This window comes from Sinocyclocheilus anshuiensis, unplaced genomic scaffold, assembly GCF_001515605.1.
Source record: "Sinocyclocheilus anshuiensis isolate Anshui unplaced genomic scaffold, SAMN03320099.WGS_v1.1 scaffold209, whole genome shotgun sequence".
Lineage (NCBI taxonomy): Eukaryota > Metazoa > Chordata > Actinopteri > Cypriniformes > Cyprinidae > Sinocyclocheilus > Sinocyclocheilus anshuiensis.
The window spans coordinates 551,994-573,064 of NW_015540880.1; the positions used below are offsets into that span (position 1 = coordinate 551,994).

Consider the following 21,071-nt stretch of genomic DNA (forward strand, 5'->3'; position numbering starts at 1 on the left):
TCCTCCATAAAATGTGCTGCACACATCTGAATATTTGGGTTGCACTGTTCTGGAACAGTGTTGTAAATACAACTTAATCACTGATTTCTAGTCGTGTCCATTTTTGGAAGGCCAAACAAAGTAGTTTCGCTTTCACAACGAAACACACAGCGTCACAAATGGCGGGCTAGAGTGAGCGGAGGCCGGCGGCTAGAGTGAGGAACGGCCGGAGGGCTAGAGTAAGTGGAGGCAGGTGGGCTTGAGTATGGCGCGGCCGGCAGATTTGACGAAGGAGCGGCCGGCAGGCTTGCGGCAACCACATGTGACGACCCCGGGCTGGACTCCGCTTCGTCCACGGTGAAAGCCGATCCGGTGATCCACAGCACGAAGTTGATGTATTTTCTCAGCGACCAGCACGGATCAGCTCTAGGCATGACGAAGCGGATATCGTCCTCTTTTGGAATACCAAACAAAGTAGTTTCGCTTTCACAACGAATTACACAGCGCCTTTACGACATGGCGACAGCAACAACACTACAGCGAGAATAAAAGTTATGCCTTCTTTCTTTGCGTGAACATTTGGGCGGCGCTATGCAAATCTTCCCACATGGTTAAGTAGACGTGGGGGCGTGTTAGAACGAGCCGTTTTAGGTAGGCATGGTTGACTCTTAACTTTTATAAAGAATATCTCTTTGGATTTGAGACTTTAGTCTTTGCAACTTTACAGATCTTCTTTATGCACCAAGAGCTTGTAACACTTCAAAGAGAACGGAAAAATTGAAATCGCATCATATGACCCCTTTAAAAGAACTGATTTCTTTCAAATAGAAATGTTTTGTTACATTATAAATTTGTTTACTGTCACTTTTGATTAATTCAATGTGTCCTTGCTTAATAAAATAAAAAAAAGAAAGAAAAAACTGTAGGGCCTAGTAGCCTATGTAAAAAATTCCAACATTAACGCAACAATCGCCTCAAACTCCTGTCGTTTACTTTCATCAGTCTCCTCTTTCTTGTCTCTTGCATCATGTATTTATCACCCAGCTTCCTATTTTTCTGCTGTTATTTTCCTGTCTCACTCCCTCTTCATCTCTTTCCATCTCTCTGACCTACCTTACCTCATCTCTTCTCCATTTGTTTCAGTTTACAGTGTTCCAGTAACCATGGAGACCTGTCAACACGCGGTATTCTCCCCGGATGAACCGCGGCTGTAGCGACAAAAAAAGCACACACTGGTGGCGTCTGGCATGCGTGCGAGGCTGCGTTCCCTGCTTACATTCAAGACATCTGTCACACGCCGGCAGAGTGAGAAATCCCAACAAGGACATGTGACAAATGCACACACGCAAACATACAAACACGCTCTAAACATGACCGTTCAATAACTCGGCAAAGTACATACAGTAGAGGAGACTGAGAGCAACTGTACCACGTTTGATTTCTTTAGATATCTATTTTATCTCTAGGTTGTTAAAATGTAAATTTAAATGAAAATGTTGTGGCTTTTTATCCACGTGTTAGTTTTAAAGCCATCTGTGCTAATCTGCTCATAAACATTGACAAAATGCACTCATTGAAAAAAAGACAAAATGCAGATAAACATGTTTATAATTACACTACTTCCTTTCTGGGAAAACAACACAAATATATTGATGACTCATCCTACACTGCACTGATTTTTGTCCAATCAGATGCTCTTTAGAATGGCAATGCCCCTCCCCCTGCAATAGAATAAAGGCTGTCACATTTACAGTTATTTCTGCTGGCAAATGTATATTTTTTCTTCATACATTAGTACACTATTGACAATAGATAATGGACCTTTTTGCCTGCAAAATTTTGCTAATTTGACCACACCTTGTAGCAAATCATGATTTATGGCTTTGATGTAACTGTTGGCTATAGAAATCTCTTGTCCCACGTAAACCTTACGTAACTAAATATAACTTCAACTCAATTTCATATAGCAATCAACAGGCACTAAAATGTATAAATATGTAAATACTCCTGACTATTCCATATTAAGATCTAGACTTTCATATTAATGTTACTTAATTTTTTTTTATACCAAATGATGGTAGATTTTAAGTAGTTTGTGAGTTATGACAGAAAATATTAGCATATATTAGCTTATTGACATGTTAAACATTACATTTGGGGAAAAGGTAATAGGCGTTGATTTTAACTTGGCGTCAGCCTCTCCAATGATATACATCTGCGGCAGAACAACAGTAGGAAACATGCACAATACATCTGCATTAATCCAATAGCTGTAGTCATTTATTTACATTACAGGTTTTTCTCTAATAATATCAAAACAAAAAGAATTGAAATAACGTGATTACATTCCTAGTAGTATTGGAGATAGGAGAGTTTCACAAAGCCATCGAGACAGTGAAAGAGCTGCATCGAGATTCATTGTTGCATTGGAATATGATTCCCACAATTCCTCCAGTAGTCAAACATATTGCATCCATTCCCAGCAGTCTTTTCACAATTCCAGAAGCTTTCCTCTGTTTTTAGAGGTACAAAAATACACCTTTAGTTGAGATACATTCATAGAAATATAAAAATGTAAACCCCTATGCTCAAGCTTGGCATATCGCTGTCCTGTGACTGGCAGAGGGATGGAAATGAGGAGTTCTGCAGGAAGGGGCAAGAAGACAGTCTGTCCTGAATTGTGGGAGGAAATATCAAGCTGACTCAAGGCAGTGATGAAGACTTTTGGGCGCTGGTTTAGATTATATATAATAGACATACTTTTTAAAAAAAGTCCAAAAATGTCATGTTATACCTGAAACGTCAAGTAGAATAAATATGGTATTGGCTATATCAGTCACCCTTTACAGCAACAAAGAAATACAAAGTCTGACATGCAGTTTTCCAATCAGGATAAAAGTGACAGGATGCACCCAATAATCCATTAGTAATCGGATTGACAGCTCAATCGGACTGAAAAGCCTTCATGTAGGCTAAACACCTTAATCGATCAGATTGAGCTCAATCCAATGAAATTTCAATCGGATTGAAAGCGATGGTTTATTCCTTATGTGCAATGATAGCAAAGACACATGACGCGCGGAACTGTTCTTCCTGTTGAATAAAGTGTTGTATAAATGAGTGTCCCGTCATTATAAAACTCTCCTTTCACTCAGCGTTTGTTAAGTGGAGCAGGATGACGTCCTACCAGTCCTTGTTTTGGATTCTCATCCACAGACGACTGGCTTTGGGCGTTTTTACTCCGTGATAAATATAAGGAGTGTGGCACAGCGGTTTATAGGCCTATGCTCATTGTCTACAAACTGTGACCAGCAATTGATACATATTCATTCTGCTGTTTAAAACAAATAAAGAAACAGTGTAGGAGAATGGTTATTATGCGCAAACAATAGGAAATTATCTATATTCGTGCAGTGTGTGCATGTCAAAGCTTGTGATGTGCGCACATCAACCCGATCGCTTTATATAGCGCTCATGTAAACACTACATTCAGATACATCAATCGGAATGAATTCAGTCTGACTGATACAAAAGTTGTGCATGTAAACATAATGAGAGTTGAACAGTTAAAAGTGACAGTTCAGCACAAAATAAAAATTCTGACATCATATACTCACTCTCACGGTTCCACATTATGTATAACTTTCTTTCATTTGTAAAAAGCAAATTTTGAAATGCTGCTTTTCTCTTTTTCTTCTCAATTTCATTTGCTCTTGTGTTTAAATTGGCCCATCGTGTTGTTTAAGAGAAACTCGAGAACCAATACCATTTGGTATTATAGTTATTAATAAAAAAAAACCTAAAACAAAAACTAAATAAAGACAAAGTTAACTGAAATAATAAAAAAAATTCGAACTTAAACTAAAATACATTTTCATGACTTTAAAACTAAAAATAACAAAACAAAAAACTAAATAAATAAATAAACTGGAACTACAAAAACTAAAACGAATCCAAAACTAATAATGATAGAGTAGAACTTCTGAAAATGAAATTATACTGAATAAAATAAACAACTAAACTAAAACAAAAAATGGGAGTGAACAAACAATGAAACATTGTTGAAAACAATAAGACAAAAAATAATAATAGGCTATTAATAATAAAAATAAACTCAAATACATTTTTATAACTCCAAAACTAAAACAACTACAATGGCAACAGAGAGACCATATGAAACTATAAAAACTAAAACTGATCCAAAACTGACAATGACAGAGTAACTAATGAAAACTAAGCTAAAATGAAAAGTCAAAAAAAATGAAATAACCCTGCATCAACCTGCATAAAACTTGGCTCAATGTGTCTTGACAAAATAAGCAAAAACAAATGAGATTAGGCAGCTTCAGTGGAAGAGAGGATTTTTACTACATTCACTATCTGTCTATTCGGTTCCTCACATGAAAGGACAACTTAGAACAAGTGTTTTGGGGTCTGAAAGTATGTTTCTCGTTGTATGGAAAATAACAGCTTAAACATTCTCAAAAAAAAAAAAAAAAAGTATTTTTTGAGTGCTCCACCAAAGAAAGAAAGTCATACAAGTTTGGAAGGACACGAGGGTGAGTGAATAATGACACAATACTCATATCTGGGTGAAGCATCCCTCTAAAATGAATGACTAAGTAAGGTCAATGGCAAAAACAGGAGTAGGAGGTTTGCAATATGTTCCCAGATTAAGACGGAAAGTGAGCAGAGAAAAGAGAAAGACAGAAAGAGAGGGAGACAGGCAAAGCAGACAGACCACATTTGCGCCAAGGAGTGACAATTGACAGCAGGGGCCACTTTGCCACCGGCAACCAATCCCCCAAGACCAGTCCTAAAGAGCAAGCAAACAGAAACCCCCCTTCCCCATGTCAATTCAACTTATACTAATAATAAACTCCGCCGTTTGAGCACCCCACCCCCATCCCTCCTGCCCCAGATCCCATTCCTTCAGAAACCTCTGCCACAAATACCCCTTTAGTACTTGGCTACAGTATTATAAGCCCGTTTCCCCCCAAACGCACTCGCACGCATACTCAAGCACATGCACTCGCATACAGAACCCGCACATCGTGTAGGACTCGTCCCTGCTGCTCCTCCCTCCTGCCCTGAGGGCTAAGCAGAGGAGAAAAGAGAGACACTGTGTGTCAATATGACCTTCATGCTTCTATGGTGTCTACTGCACAACCCTACTCTACAACCTACTGCAAGGGTATACTCTCCACCCTCTTCAGAAGTCATGCAATTAAGAATAACAAATATAAAGAAACTAAAGGGATATCCTATAAAATTTTAGAATGATGCTTTAAAGCAAGCCTTTGTGCTTTATATTAGTTTATATGTAAAGCAAACAATCAATCTTGTCTTGATGAAATTGATAATGAAGGAGTTTATGGGACATTCACACTGCAAGTGATCTGAAGCCACCTGAAGTCATTTCAACTTCTGGTCACATGGGCAGCAAATGACTAACCAGTATTTAACAGTATTAATTAATATATTGAATTGGCTTTTATTATATTTTCATGCCAGTTGAAGTTTTTGTCATTTTGTTATGGGCTTTTCATCAATTGAATTAGGTTCTTTTTCACATTTAGAATATTGCTTGAATTAATTAACTTTTTTTTAGTTTTTCATATTATTAGTTTAGTTTTAGTTTTAGTAATGTTGTTATGTGCTTGTCATTTTTGTTTTTTATATTAAGAGTTTAGCTTTAATTTACTTGTTTTCATTTTCATTTTAGTTGTTAGTTTATATTTACATTTTATATAATTATAATATATATTTTCATTTTAAAGTTTTATTAATGTTGTTATGTGCTTTTGTCATTTTTATTAGTTTTTTTAATATAAATAATTGATTTCTTATTTTTATTTAGTTTTAGTAATTTCAATACTCCAATGCAGCATTTCTAATTCTGTTTACATTTTCATCTAATATTTATATCTCATATTTATATATTTATTCAATTTCAGCTTTATTTCAATTGTCAAAAGAAATGTGTAATAGTTTTATGTTTAAATTAACATCAACAACACTTTTACAAAATTGTAAAAATAAGTGAACGTGTTATAAATGAACATGAATTCAAATATATTCACAAATGAACATGAATAAATATATGATGAATAATAAATGCTGTCAAAATTTGTTTATGATACCAAACATATTAACTAAATTTACCAAACCATATTGTAAAGTATTAGCAGTTTCAGTGATTAGCATGACGTTTGAAAGAGGATGCAGCTTCTCAAAGGCTTTTAGCATGCTGTGAATTAGCATGCAAAAGTCTAACAGTTACCTGTCCTGCATACAGCCATAAAACCTGAAGAAGTTTCTAAATTCATCCCCTTTAAAACCTCAATGCTACAGTCATCAAAGCACCGCTTTTGTAACGAATTCACAACCTTCAACAATAAATTCCAAGGCAATTACTGTCAAACTTCAGATTGCCTGCTGTGAGCAATGTTACCGTTATTATGCATAATCCATCTTCTTTTTATGTGAGAACTATGGTAGATTTGTGCAATTAAAGGTTAGTTATTTAGCTTATTTACTGAATATCTGTCAGCTTATTGTTGACAGTTTTTACTAAACTGTAAATTTACCAAATACACACACACAAAAAAAGGAAGACAGGGGTGGAGTGAGCAGTAGCCCATTATCATTTAAAGAGGAATTTTAACCAAAGTATTTTTTAGACATTTTATGAAGACCCTAAAGAATCATAACAACTTGTGGAAAATGGCCATCCGACATCCCCTTTAAAGGGGTCATATGATGTTGCTAAAAAGAACATTATTTTGTGTATTTGGTGTAATGCAATGTGTTTATGTGGTTTAAGGTTCAAAAAACACATTATTTTCCACATAATGTACATTATTGTTGCTCCTCTATGCCCCGCCTTTCTGAAACACATTGATTTTTACAAAGCTCATCGTTCTGAAAAGCGAGGTGTGCTGTGATTGGTCAGCTATCCAGTGCGTTGTGATTGGCTGAATGCCTCAAGCGTGTGACGGAAATGTTACGCCTCTTACCATACTGTGATGCCGTGTCCCGGTGCGACAAGACAAAAACAATAAAACCCATTTCAAACGAGGCATTTGTTGTATCCAGTGGGGACATAATTACTGATTATAATGACTTATACTGTCTTTTTACGCATTGCGTTGCGTATACATAAAACCATGTCTGCATTTGTGATCAGAGAAAAGACAAACAGCAAGCGCTACTCTACACTGCTCAAAACTCGCATTTGAATCATCAGTGGCAAATCCTTTAAATATGAAAACGTACTTACAGGCTGCGAGTCAGAAGCGCCAGACTGTCCTTGCAAAGTTGGAACTGCCCCACTTTATAGAAACAGACACCGGCATTGTAGGCTACTCTCACAGGAAACAGTCCTCGTCCGCCATACATTGCGCTGCACGCATCTGAATATTTGGGTTGAACTGTTCTGGAACAGTGTTGTAAATACTACTTAACCACTGATTTCTAGTTGTGTCCTCTTTTGGAAGGCCAAATAAAGTAGTTTCGCTTTCACAGCTAAACACACAGCGGCTCCACAACATGGCGGCAGCAGCAACAGCGAGAATAAAAGTTTCGCCTTCTTTCTTTGCGTGAACATTTGGGCAGCATTATGCAAATCTTCCCACATAGTGACGTAGGTATGTGGGGGCATGTTAGAACGAGCCGTTTTAGGTAGGCGTGATTGACTCTTAACTTTTATAAAGAATATCTCTTTGGATTTGAGACTTTAGTCTTTGCAACTTTACAGATCTTCTTTATGCACCAAGAGCTTGTAACATTTCAAAGAGAAAGGAAAAATTGAAATCACATCATATGACCCCTTTAACATAGTGGCTGTTTATGCAACTGGCACCTGAAGTTTGGCTTAATATGAACAGTATTTGAACGTATAATGAATGAAGTGAACATGAAATGTGGGTTGAATCTGAATCCCAAACAGTTTGTTATACTTTTGGTAGGTTAAATTTTCTACTGTTGGAACGCCAACAAGCTTTCCTGATTAGAGATATCCCTTTAGTTTCTAGCATTGAAATACATGCCGTTAGAGAGATTATCTTAAAAACTGAGATGGTAAACACGTATATCTTCGAAGGAACCATTGCTCCATGGCTTTGGCAGTGCGTGTACCACTTATCTTATCAGTCCAGTCCTGAGTCCAGGTTAACACGCAGATTCCAGAGGAACTTTTCCGTTTTAAAAGTTGACTGCTACAAACCCAGGGACCTGAGATCCTCTCCTTCTCCCAGCGATGGCTGTCCAGCTCTGGGTAAAGTTCTAGGGGTGTGTGAGATGTGTTGGTGATGTTGCGGAAGAGGCGTCTCCAGGCTTTGTGAGCGGGTCCGAGCGACTGCGCTGTGTGGAGAAAGGGTCAATAACGGCTCTCTGAATCTGTCTGTATGGGAGGAGGAGGAAAGTGTGACGGGAAAGGAACTGGGAGACGTGGTGGGGCAGACCAGCCGCAGATCTTGTGGTCTGAGCGGATGGGACACAAGTCCTCCCGGACGTATTCCAGAGTGCATCGGTGAGGGAAAAGGAGGGCTGGTCCAGGAAGAACCATGGGTCTGGAAGCTGATAGAAGGTGGTGGATGTCCCGAGGTAAACGTGGATGTACAGACACCTGGTGTTTGAGGAGAGGCCATCATGGATTCGATGAGAAAGGCAAGACTCCGCATGACTCGTCCCAGCTCAGCCACCTCCTGTCCAAGAGAGCTCACCTGTAATACATAAACAGGTGTCCTTTACATGCATTAGAAAGCAGAGATGTTTGTGTTTTGTCATTAGGGATCCATAGTAGATTTAAAAGATTCATTAGTCAGTTCATGCCTATAATACAAAAGCAACAGTATTTAAAGTGGGTAAGTTGTTATTTCTCTTTACAGGGAGCACTGATGATGTTGGCATATTTAGAGTAGAGACAATGAAATGATTAATGTTTTTCAGCACATGATTAATGTCAGAATTTCATTAATGGAGGAATGCTGAGCAGTAGTGGTGGATTATAAATACAGTATATTACTATGATATTCTTTCTTCACAATAGAGAATCACTGACTGAGGCTACTGCAATGTTCAGTATCAATGTCATTATTTTGGATTTCAAATGGTTTAACATTTTTGTCAGTTACAAAATAAAGTATATTTTAGTGATTTTTTAAATGCAATTTGAATTAATTTCTTTTTAGAATATAACATTACATAATACAATCTTATGACAATTATTTTGATACATTAACATGCGTTTAAAAAATGTCCATTATACTTGAAATGTGCGGCACACATTTATTTGTTCATTTAAAAATTATGTTGGAGAAAATAAATTTACCCATTTTTAAGGTAAATTAAATATTAATGATGGACACAACATTTAAAGGGTTAGTTCACCCAAAAATTAAAAAATTAGTCCATAAATTACTCACCCTCAAGTCATCCTAGGTGTATATGACTTTCTTCTTTCAGACGAATCCAGTCGGAGTTATATTAAAAATTAGTACTTTATGGGCTAATTTTCATTTTTGGGTGAACTAAAGCATTGCTGCTGCTTATTAAGACTCTTTGTGTGTTCTGTATGCACAACATGAATCTTTAATTGGTTAGGATGGTTGATGTTTTAACGCCATTCCAGAATCCTTGGCTTTCTTTATGGAGTTAAAATAGTATAAAAAGCTATTTAAAAACCTGTTTTTTTTAGATAAAATTCAGAGTTGACTGTTAAAAAATTTCTGTGAGTGTTTGCAAAGTAATATAATTTACTAAGAGAACTTATCACAATTTAATAAAAGATGTTTAAGAGATCCTGGACTCTGGCACGAAGAGCATATCGGTAGATGAATCTTCAATTCTAAACATTAGAATTTGTAATTTATATTCCAGTATATGAAGACCTCTTAATCTTAAGTATTTTCAAAAAGGGGTGCAACAATCAAGAAAACAAAACAAAACAAATAAAAACAGTTTCCCACAGCAACAGAACAGGCCATGGGTTATCCTTCTGCATCCACCCATCTGGCATTGTCTGCTAGAGCCAGCAGCTTTCAGGTGAAACTGAGGCATTATTTATTTAGGTCCCATGGGACATCATTGTTCATTGTTGACTTATTGATATTTAGTTATTTATGGGTTCTCTTTAAGAAAGATCATTACTTATAGTCCCTTGTGTAAATCCTGATTATTTCACACAGGGTCTATGTGAATATTTTCTTTCTCGGGTTCTTTTTGTGTTTTTTGTTTTTTTGCTTTTGAATCTGGGTGAAAGGTATAAAACCTAAACAAATGAATTTACATTAAATAGAACAACAAATAAATAAATACATCCTAATTTATATAAAAAAGTTGAGAAACATGAAAAACAGCAACATAAAATTTAATCTTTCAATAGCACGGGCTTGAACGTTTTAAAAATGTGTTTATGTACAACAATGCTCATACTATGCTAAATAAATGCACTTTTCTGGCTATTCCGAATAAAACTAAAAAAAAAAGTTGATTGGCTTTATGAGTGGAAATTACTTTTCAGGTATAAAACCTAGAGTGATGATTTCTCCAACTGAGTTTTCTAGAAGTGCACTAACGCTTGCAATTATCATGAAGTAACCACAGCTCACTAAATTCAATTAGGATTCCTATAATTACTCTTCATGTGTATCTTTTTGCACTGTCTGTCCTCTATAGACATCCCCTAATAAGCTCAGAGTCATAATGTTCGTGACGGTCCAGAACATAGCACAGATGATCCAGATTCAGATGGACACAAATTTGGCAGTCACCCTCAAAATCATGCCAACTAGTGATAATACCAAATAATGAGGGTAATTGGGTAATGATCCATAAATGCCATCAGAGGCAGGGAGGTACAAGACAACAGCTTCAAACAGGAAGGGACAACAGGAAGAGAGCACTCATCATCTTGGTGGACCGAATCAAGCATGGATTACAACAAAAGCCTGCTGAGAGGCCGGCTGTCAAAAATATATAGTGAGATACAAGAGACAGAGACAGAGATAGAGAGGAAAAAATGAGGAAGAGGCTCAGCAGCAGGGCATCCCTCGCACGACATGTCAAAAGCCACAAGTCAAAGCCGTGGGCTGACAATCAAGACTGTGGGTTGTCACATGGATTTATACCCACGCCAAAACTCAGCTGAACTACAGTTCTCTGTCAGTGTCCGATATGGACTCAAATATGTGGTAAGAACTGCAGAGGTAATTAATTAGTTAATTTAGGATTTTGAGAATATATTACACCGGTGGAAAAACATGGAAAAATACATCGAAATCTTCCAGCCAAACTGACAGTAAGACTTCTAAATCCTGATGTATTTGTATTAATTTAATTAAATAATTTCAATGATTAATTTACATAATTGCTCAAATATAAGTTCCATTTTGCGTGCTTTAAAATGTATTTATAAAAACTGTTATATATTAAATTATTAATATTTTTTAATATAATGTAAATAATATATAATACAATCTAACGATTACATATATATCAACATTCCTCAAATAAACATCTTTACAAAGCGCCTTTGAATTTATAATGAATTACACAGAATCATGTATATGTACAATACGTGGAAACCACATGCGGTGGGTTCAAGGGCATTGTGGAAATCTGTAATGTTGGAATGTTCTCTTCCATCATCATGGGGCCAGTCCCACTTTCCTCTTCTAATGAGTTTTATGTCCTCTAGTGTTTGAATAACATCCCCTTCTCCTCTCTCGCAGCAGCCCGCCATATGGCCTGTGCATGCCTGGCACCAGGAGCTCACCTGAGCTGGGCTGGTTTCGATCTGTCAGTACTCACATTTAGTGCAGAGTTATCATCCATAAAACCCACAGTCCATTTGAAGACTTTCCAAATAAACTGTAAGTGCAGACCTACCATTAAATTACACAGCAAAAAAAAATGACATAAGACTGACAGAGATTAAACAGAAAATCCTTTACCTCTTGGTTAAGGTGGCGTAGCTGTCCTCTGGTGTCCTCTGATTTAGCTGCTAATTCTGCACAGAGAAAAAACAATTATGTCTAACTGCCTCACACTGACAGAACACACTCACACCAGTGAAAACTCATTACAAAGACTTCAAGGAAGAGTTCACCACAAAAATGAAAATTCTGTCACCTTTTACTTACGCTCACGTCTTTCAAAACCAGTATGATTTTCTTTCTTCCAAGAAACAAAAAAGGAGGTATATGTCTAAGCTGCCTTCTTCATATGAAAATAAACAGTGATTCAAAATGACAAGGTCCAAAACAGCTAAAGAACAGTCTTCTATACTGCATTGTGTGTGGAAAAGACCAAAATTCAAGACATTATTTTAAATATTCCTTTAAAGAAGTAGTGAAAATTTACTCACCATCAGGCCATCCAAGATGTAGATGATTTTGTTTCTTTATCAGACAGATTTGGAGAAATTTAGCATTACATCACTTGCTCAGCGATGCATCCTCTTTAGTCAATGGGTGCCGTCAGAATGAGAGCCAAACAGCTGATAAAAACATCACAGTAATCCACATGACTCCAGTACCTCAATTAACATCTTGTGAAATTAAAATGTGTTTGTAATCAATAAAATTAATCATTAAAACATTTTTTAACTTTAAAACTTTTTGCTTCCAGCTAAAATAGTAAGATAGTCCTCTAACCATAATATTGCTTTCTCCAGTGAAAAAGTTGTTTCATCTGAATCAGGAGAGAAATATGCACAGATCAAGTTCCATTTATGAGCAAAAACAGTCCAAAACTAATCTGTCGGTGGGTTTTGATGTGAGAAGACAATAGGGATGGACTTTTTCACTGGATGAAGCATTATTATGGATTATTGACTGGTATTTTGGCCAGAAACAATGGTTTAAACTTAAAACGCCTCAATGATGTATTTGTTTCTTACAAGCATGCAGCTTTTCACTTTATAAGATGTTAATTGATGAACTGGAGTCATGTGGATTACTGTGTGGCACCCATTCATCCATTGCTGAGCAAGTGATGTAATGATATATTTCTCCAAATCTGCCCTATTGAAGAAACAAACTCATCTACATCTTTAATAGCCTGAGGGTGAGTATCTTTTCAGCAAATTATTATTTTTTTGGGTGACCTATTCCTGGTGATAGTAAATACTTTAAATGGTGTTATCCTTCATTGTACGTCAGCCCTGGAATATTGGCATAAAGATGAAAGATGCCAATATTCATCGACTCATCCATCCTCTGCCAACACACACATATGCACACACACTCACTCACACACCTGCTGTGGTGGCAGTGGTATTAGTTGCACCACTAACAGTGTGCTGATGGCCAGAGGAAAATATGAATGTGTGTGAATTTTCGGTACCATCACTGTCCTCTGTGCCATCCACGACCCTGAACACACACAAACAGAAATCCACTTTACTGCTCTCACAAGGTCCTTCATGCACCATTGAGCAAATGTCTATTAAAATACTGCATCTTTGAATGTTTTTTAAATGCATGCATGTGTGGGCGTGCGCACACCTTGGGCTGAGATTTGCGAGGTCAGGCTTTGTGACAGTGGTATGCTGAATGTGAAGCTTTTTGTTGGCTTGGTGATCGTTTTTCTGCATGTGCATTTTCTGTTTGGTTCCACTGCTGAGATACTGTATCTGATCATCTTCATCATCATCATCTCCCTCATCTTGATGCTCGGCTATTTGTGAATAGCACTGGATCACGTCTCCATTTCCCCTGCCCTCCATCTGTGATTGGACAGAGATAGCACTGAGGTCATGCGAGGCCAGATGAAAGTTGGATGACTAACCTTGGATGACTCAAATAGAAAAAGATTGACATTTCATTATTAACAATGAAACAAAAATAGATCTAGTTAATGTGACAGAACAAGAAGAACATCTAGTTAATGTGACCGTGTTTGCTTGCTCCTAAAAAATTTATTTCTAAGCAATCATTTAGGGGCTTTTATGTGACATTTAGATAATTTTATGTCGGCCCCACATTTTCCTTGCCATCTTCTCCTTATCAAATGAACCAGTAAATAATTACATAAATGCTCGCTCTCAAAAGAGAAGGCAGGTTTATTTAGATGGAACACATTTAAATGGGTCCTATTATGCTTTTACAAAGTCTTGATTTTGTTTTGGGGGTGTACTAGAACATGCTCTCATGCTTGGTGGTTCGAAAAAATCCATTATTTTTCACATAATTTACATGATTAAAATACCTTTCTTGCCAGCCTGGCACAAACGGCTCGATTAGTTCTGGGTTTAATGAAGGCCCGCCTTCCGAAAAACGAAATGTGTTGTGATTGGTTAGCTGTCCCAATGCGTTGTGATTGGCGAACAGCTTAGACGGTGTTTCAGTACTGCCACGCCCCTTACCAAAACAGCAAGTTCCATCTATATTGCCATATCAATTTGAGCCGGATTCAGACCCCGAGAATATTGAACAAGAGTATCGCGCAGAACCTTTGCATGCATGGATATTGCAAGACAAATTACAGTTGTAACGTTTTTTTGGCTAAATCACGTTTTAGATACAATGTCAAATAAATTGCAACCACTGTTTCCTGACGTTGTCCGCTGTAGGAAGGCAAAACAAAGACGTTCGGACACGGGGGTGAAAAAAACCGCGTTTCTTCGACATGGCAAATTTCTGTAGGCGGGAATTATTTTAATGATATTCTAATGTGCCGCTTTGTGACATCACAAAACCCGGAAAACAAAACTGTAGTCCAAACGAGCCGTTCGTTGTAGTACTTGAAAAGGGATTTTTTCAAAACAATATGTCTCCCTTTGGAGTGGACTTTGAGATTTGTAACTTTGTAGATCTTTTTTATGCCCAAACATACACACGACTACACACTGACTAAAATTCAAAAAGTGAAAAAGCATAATAGGATCCCTTTAATAAACAATGGTAAATAATGCAAAATGTTTTTCACAGATTTTATTTTTATAGAGAGAAAGACTAAAATACTGGGGGTGTGATTATTTGGGTTGACAACAAATTGATTTGATTCAAAATTCACTGATTTGATTAATTTTTTAAAAATGCATTTACAGGAATATAACAGAACATCAAAGTAACAAACTGGCAAATTTATATCACCATAATGGCATATAAGAAAAAAAAAATCTGAGAGTTTGTATGGAACAGAGTGTATGATATTTCATTTATTTGTGCTTTATTAGAATTACTGTAATTTTTTTATAATAAATTGGAATCATTACAAGTATTTACATTTATTAATGTGACATATTATTATCAATATTAATGTTAAATATTGTACATGACTCAATTTTAAATTGATTACTGGCTAACACAAACAATTAAAACATTTTAAGACAGATGCACATGAATCGGAAAGATTTTTATTTGATACCATCAAAATAACTACTAAGGAAAAAATCCCAGTAATACTAAATAAATAAATTAACTGATGAATGAATAAATGAGTTAATTAATTAATAAGTTAATGAATAAACAAATAAATGTAGAGATAGATAGGTAGAATAGATCTTAGTCAGAGAACGCACAACAAGCACATTGGTATGTACAAGGCGGGTACCACTGGAGTACACAAACACACACACACACACACACACAAATGAACACTCTTAAAAACAAACTACACAATTTCCCTCAAGGACCAATTAGACAAACGCTATGAAACAGCAGAAACACAACAAAGTGAATGTCCTTAGGTAAAACTAATGTAATGGTAGTGGTCTTACCACTTGAACTTTGACCTCGCTAGCAATGACCTCAGGAAGACTTGACCTGTAAGACATTTAAAACAACTGGCCTGGCAGCTTTGATAATATAATGATCTTTGACCTCTAGTCATACAAGTGAGAGTGATTATGTCAGAACAAACCCTAAAGGCTCGACTGTATCTGCTCAATAATAGTCGTTGTAATAGGTTTCGCTGTGCTTTACACCTCACGGCTCTCACGCGCATTGCCAATTACACAGTGAAACTCTGCAACGACGTTGGCTGGAAATAACAATCTCCATTTATAGAACACTTTAAATATCAGTCCACTGAAAGGTGGAGGAAAAGTCAAGAGGTAAAACAGCAAAGAGGCAGAATAAACGTGAGGGGTATTCCCCATCTCTCTCTCTTTTAATCTCGCTCTCCCTCTCTTCTCTTCTATATATATATATATATATATATCACACTGTAATTGAAAGAGCGGCAGTTTCCCAAAGCAGTCAGTCATCCTGCACTTCAATAACCGCCCGCTCCTCCTTTTACCCCTCCCTCGCCCCTAAACGCACTGTTCCCCTTCCTCTAGCACCGCTCCCTCCCTGATTACTGCTTCAGGCATGGAAGGACAGGGAATGGGGAAGATGATCATCACCATCATCATCAATTTTTCATTCTCTCTCCCTGCTGTTTCAGCGCTGTAGTGTTCTTAGCTTCCCTCATTAGGCAAATGAGGCGGGAGGTAGATCATTGTTAGGGAAATGAGCCCCAAGCTATTATAGTCAACACAGCACTCTTAGTGGATAAGTGCGGAATGATTGACAGCTGAGGAGAAGACGCACCTGTGTGTCCATTGACTTACTGGACATCCTGGATATGACCTGGAAAGTGAGACATAAGACAACATGTAACATGTTAATATGTATATAACATGTTAATATGTATACACTACTTTTCAAAAGTTTGGGGTCAGTTAGATTTTTTTTTAAAGAAGTTAATTTTATTCAGCAAGAATACATTAACTTGATCAAAAGTGAGAGTAAAGGCATTTAGATTTCTATTTTAAATAAAACCTGATCTTTGAACTTTTTATTCATCATAGAATCCTGAAGAAGCATGCTAATTGTTTTTTAAATTGATAATAAGAAGAAATATTTCTTGAGCACCAAATCAGCATATTAGAATGATTTCTGAAGGATCATGTGACACTGAAGACTGGAGTAACAGCTGCTGAAAATCCAGCTCTGCCATCACAGGAATAAATTACATTTTACAATATATTAAAATAGAAAATGTATCACTTTGCGTGTGGGGTTAAAAAATATATTATATATTGGAGGATCCCAAAAACAATATTAACCTTGTGTCCATGAAATCAAATAACCGAATCAGGTTGTGATCAGGTCAGGCTTTTACTGCTACAGAAATGCATTAAGGGTTTAGGCAACCACAAACAAATAAATGAACGAGAAATTCTAAAATCACAATGGTAATGTGATGACTTACATGGCTCTCTTGTCCCTCTCTCAGGTTGTAGGTGAGGTCATGTGTTATATCCTGCACAAAACGGTGGGAGTATTCAGGATACAGGTCGAGCACCTCATACAGACCCCTCAGATTAATGCACTGCAGGTCACAGTACGTCAGCGCCTTCACGTCAGCGTTCGTCTTTATCACACGGTCATCAACTGACATGTTTGCACCAATCAGGTCGCCTTTACCTGTACATGTCACAGGAGGACACAAACAAACTGGAAGATGCAAAAACACAAATCACTAGGAAATTGCAAGAGTATTCATTCAGTGTGTCAATATGTAGGCAAAACTGGAAAGCTAATCTGCCATGGGTTCCCTTAGGAGTATGAGGAATGTATAAAGTAGAACAGAATCATGAAAATGTTTCCAAGTAATGTTAACCACAGAACTTATTTTACTTATAAATCGAAAACTGCTATTCTTAAAATCCATTAGAGTCTCCCAATGGAAACGTGGCATGAAAATACTCATTTGTTTAGCATTTTAACACTGTGGGACTACACACATATCTATTAGAGGCACAAAAGATACTGTTTAAGAAAGCGTACACACATGTAAATACACAGTAACTTGCACAAATGAACCTTCTTGAGAACTCAATGTCAGAGAGACCTTCCTTTGTCAGCAGGGAGAGAGTGTGTGAGGGAAAGATGAGAAAGATAGTGTGTTTCTTCCTGTCAGAACTCATAAGGTGATATTAACACAAACACACACATGCACACACACACACACACACACACACACACACAGGCAGGACCTAACAGGACGATGGGGATAATATTTTTTCGCACATTTGGTCCACTGTCCTATGAGCCTGCTGTGTGTGTGAAGCCTCACAGAGAGATTGACCAATCACAAAGAGCAGTTTTTGTTGGCAACTGTAGGAAGACATGGGCCCTGAATTCTTCACTTAATGAGAGGCAGTCATTTTTTTCCTTCATGCTAATTCCTCAGTGGACTAACACTACACTGAGCTTTTCTGAGATAAATCTCTTTTGCTTGTGTGTAATTTGTGTGTGTTTGTGTACACTGACCAAGAATGGCTAGCACCATGCTGTCCTTCAGCACTTCCATGGAGCCGGAGCAGACAAAGAAAAGGGCCTGTAAAGCATCTCCCTGACGAAGAAGGTACTCGCCCGGCGCACAAAACGATGTCTTAATGTGCAGGGAGAGAGAGCGGAGACATCCACGACTCAGAGAGGAGAAGACAGACAGCTCTAGGATCTCTTTATTCAGATGCATCGCGATATCTGAACGTAGCTCATCTGGAAAGTCTTTCAAGAGCTGGAGAGGGAGTACAGGAAGGACAGAAAAAAAAGGGATATAAAAAAGGAAATAGACCACGAATGGGAATGAAAATGGGAACAGAAAAAAAGAATAAGGGACAGAGAAGAATAAAAAAGAAAGGGAGAATTAAAGGGGAAAAAACAGAAAAAGGGAAGAGGAAAAAGAAAAAATGAAAAGAATAAATCAAAAAGAAAAAAGAGAAGAGGAAAAATGAGAATGAGAAAAATGCGAGGACACATGAAAAAATGAGCGAAAAAGTGAAAAGAAAATAGAAAAGAGAAAATGAAAAGTGAAAGAAAGTGAAAGAAAAAAATGACAGAAATAAGACGGAAAAAGGCAAAAGAAAAAAGAAAGGAATAAGAAAAAGAACAAGCAAAAAAGAAGAAAGAAAATGGAAAATAAAAATAAAAGGAAAAAAGAAAGAGTCTTGTGATTTCTATGTGAACTTACGGAACAGGACATTACATTTATTAAACTGGCATTAAAATCATTAAGCATGCCACTTTATGAGTTTTCACTGTTAAAACAAAAACTGGAAGTATTCCGGCCATGCCTCATTCCTGCCCTCCGCCACCCTTCATCTGCTCTGCTCATCCATCCATATATGCTACCATCCTTCAGCCTGACTGAATGGCATCTGTCACTCTCCCCTTCACTCACGGCACACATATCCCTCTCTTTCTCTTGCTCTCTGTCTTCTGCTCTCCGGCCATCAGCCTCGCCATCTATTATTCATAAATCTGTGATTTAGCAAGGTGTTTAGATTCCATCTAAATTTTTTCCGCTCTCTCCTGACTCTGGAATAAAGTCCCGGGCTCAAGGACGGAGAACAAGCTGTCGTTCCCTCCTCAAGTGTCCAACTGTCTATCTAAATTGGCCTTAGCTGTTGCTTTGCTCTTGGCTTCAGTATGTTACTTTATTATTAGTACATCATTTACAGTACCATGGTATAAAAATTTATGTTTGGACATGATACCAACTACAATGTTATGTAAATATGGTAATCAGAGATAGACCGATATTGGTTTTTAAAATGTCAAACTAGAATATCAAAAAATTTTAATTGTTTATTTCTGCTTTTGATGTAATAATTCTAAATTATCATTAGACACTAACAATTAAATCACTTCAAAATGAATAATGAAATGTATATTATTGCATTAAAATACAATAAGTAAGTTAATTTTTTAGCCTTCCTGATAATGTTTGGGGTTCAGACACTCTCTGTTTAAATCTAGATTAAAGACACATCTCTTTAGCCAAGAATTCACATAATGTATCTCATAACCCTGTACTTCAGTTACATCTGATCAGATGCACATTAACATTCTTTTGCTTGGGTTGAACACATAATTTTTTGCTTAGTTGGAACAGCAGCTAAGCTAATTTTTCTCTATTTCCTTCTCTGTTTCTGCCACGGGATTGACATCCCGTGGTAACTAGGAATTACACAAGCTTCAGTCTGGATCCAGCCCTTACAAAGACCTGAGATGACAGAACACCTGAGAAGAGCTGATGCAAACCTCTCAGAGGACCTCAGACGACAACAACCCTAAACCAACATACAAAACTACCAAATTTTGCTATAAGTTTTATCGCAACATATAATCATTACTGTTAATAGTGTTCACCGTCTGTTTAAATACATGACATTAACTAACTGCTTGATTTTTACCGTACATTTCTGCCATATGGACATCAACTTGAGATATTCACCACTGATAAGCTATTACTAAATATAATGTAGAAACTTTAGTTTTCTGTAAAGCTGCTTTGCAATGATTTGCATCGTGAAAAGCGCTATACAAATAAACTTGAATTGAATTAAAATAAAATACAGTAAAATTAAAATTTATAATGGCCAATAAAAATATTAATAATACCAATAAAAAAAATATATATATATTATTGTACTATTATTATTATTTATTTATATTTTACTTCAAACTAACTTTTAAGCTACACATTTCTCACTACATGAGTGAAGATCAGATAACTAATTATCAGCTTAACTGTATTTTTTTTAATAGGAAATTTATACAAAGTTTTGTCATGAAACTCTAGATGGCACAGTCCAATTGGTTCTAACTCAATCTCATATAATCACATCATTATTCACATGGCGTAGCTGATTGGTTTCTTTTCACATCAGCAGCCAATGAGCTTGCTGCTCAACATTCAAAAACTCGGCCATTGCTTCTTGTAGCAGTTGCAGCACGCTTCAGAAACCCTCCACCTTCCCCAGCTCCACCTGTATAGATCTGCTACAGGGTGATTGCATGTATGTTATATATGTTTTTTTTTCATATATGTTTACATGCTTACATGCTCACAGCAGCATGTCTGTGGATATTCTGGCAGTAGCAAGTCTCGGTACTTGCTCTGCCGCAGCAGCAGCGTAGCAGATCTGTTCCACCAGGACCAAAGACATTAACTCTGTCATGTACATTACCATGTTAAACTCTCCGAGAGTTGTCATGACAGAAGTGATTTTAGAGGTGACTTTAAAAGTTTAATGTAACTCACTTATTCTGCACCAATATGTAACACTATATGAAACACCGGAG

The 21,071-nt window shown here is 36.9% G+C and overlaps 1 protein-coding gene across 1 annotated transcript in view; it reads right to left on the reverse strand.

Annotated features, from left to right (window-relative positions):
* Positions 1-8,184: 8,184 nt before the first annotated feature.
* kcnh8 (potassium voltage-gated channel, subfamily H (eag-related), member 8) overlaps positions 8,185-21,071 on the reverse strand; it is a 45,496-nt gene continuing 32,609 nt past the window's right edge. The window contains exons 10-16 of the mRNA XM_016485959.1: positions 18,252-18,501; positions 17,188-17,402; positions 16,524-16,562; positions 13,491-13,711; positions 13,243-13,358; positions 11,937-11,992; positions 8,185-8,705 (exon numbers count right to left, since the gene is read on the reverse strand). Coding sequence (XP_016341445.1) covers positions 8,199-8,705; positions 11,937-11,992; positions 13,243-13,358; positions 13,491-13,711; positions 16,524-16,562; positions 17,188-17,402; positions 18,252-18,501 — 1,404 coding nt within the window. The 3' untranslated portion in view covers positions 8,185-8,198. The remainder of the gene's footprint in view (positions 8,706-11,936; positions 11,993-13,242; positions 13,359-13,490; positions 13,712-16,523; positions 16,563-17,187; positions 17,403-18,251; positions 18,502-21,071) is intronic.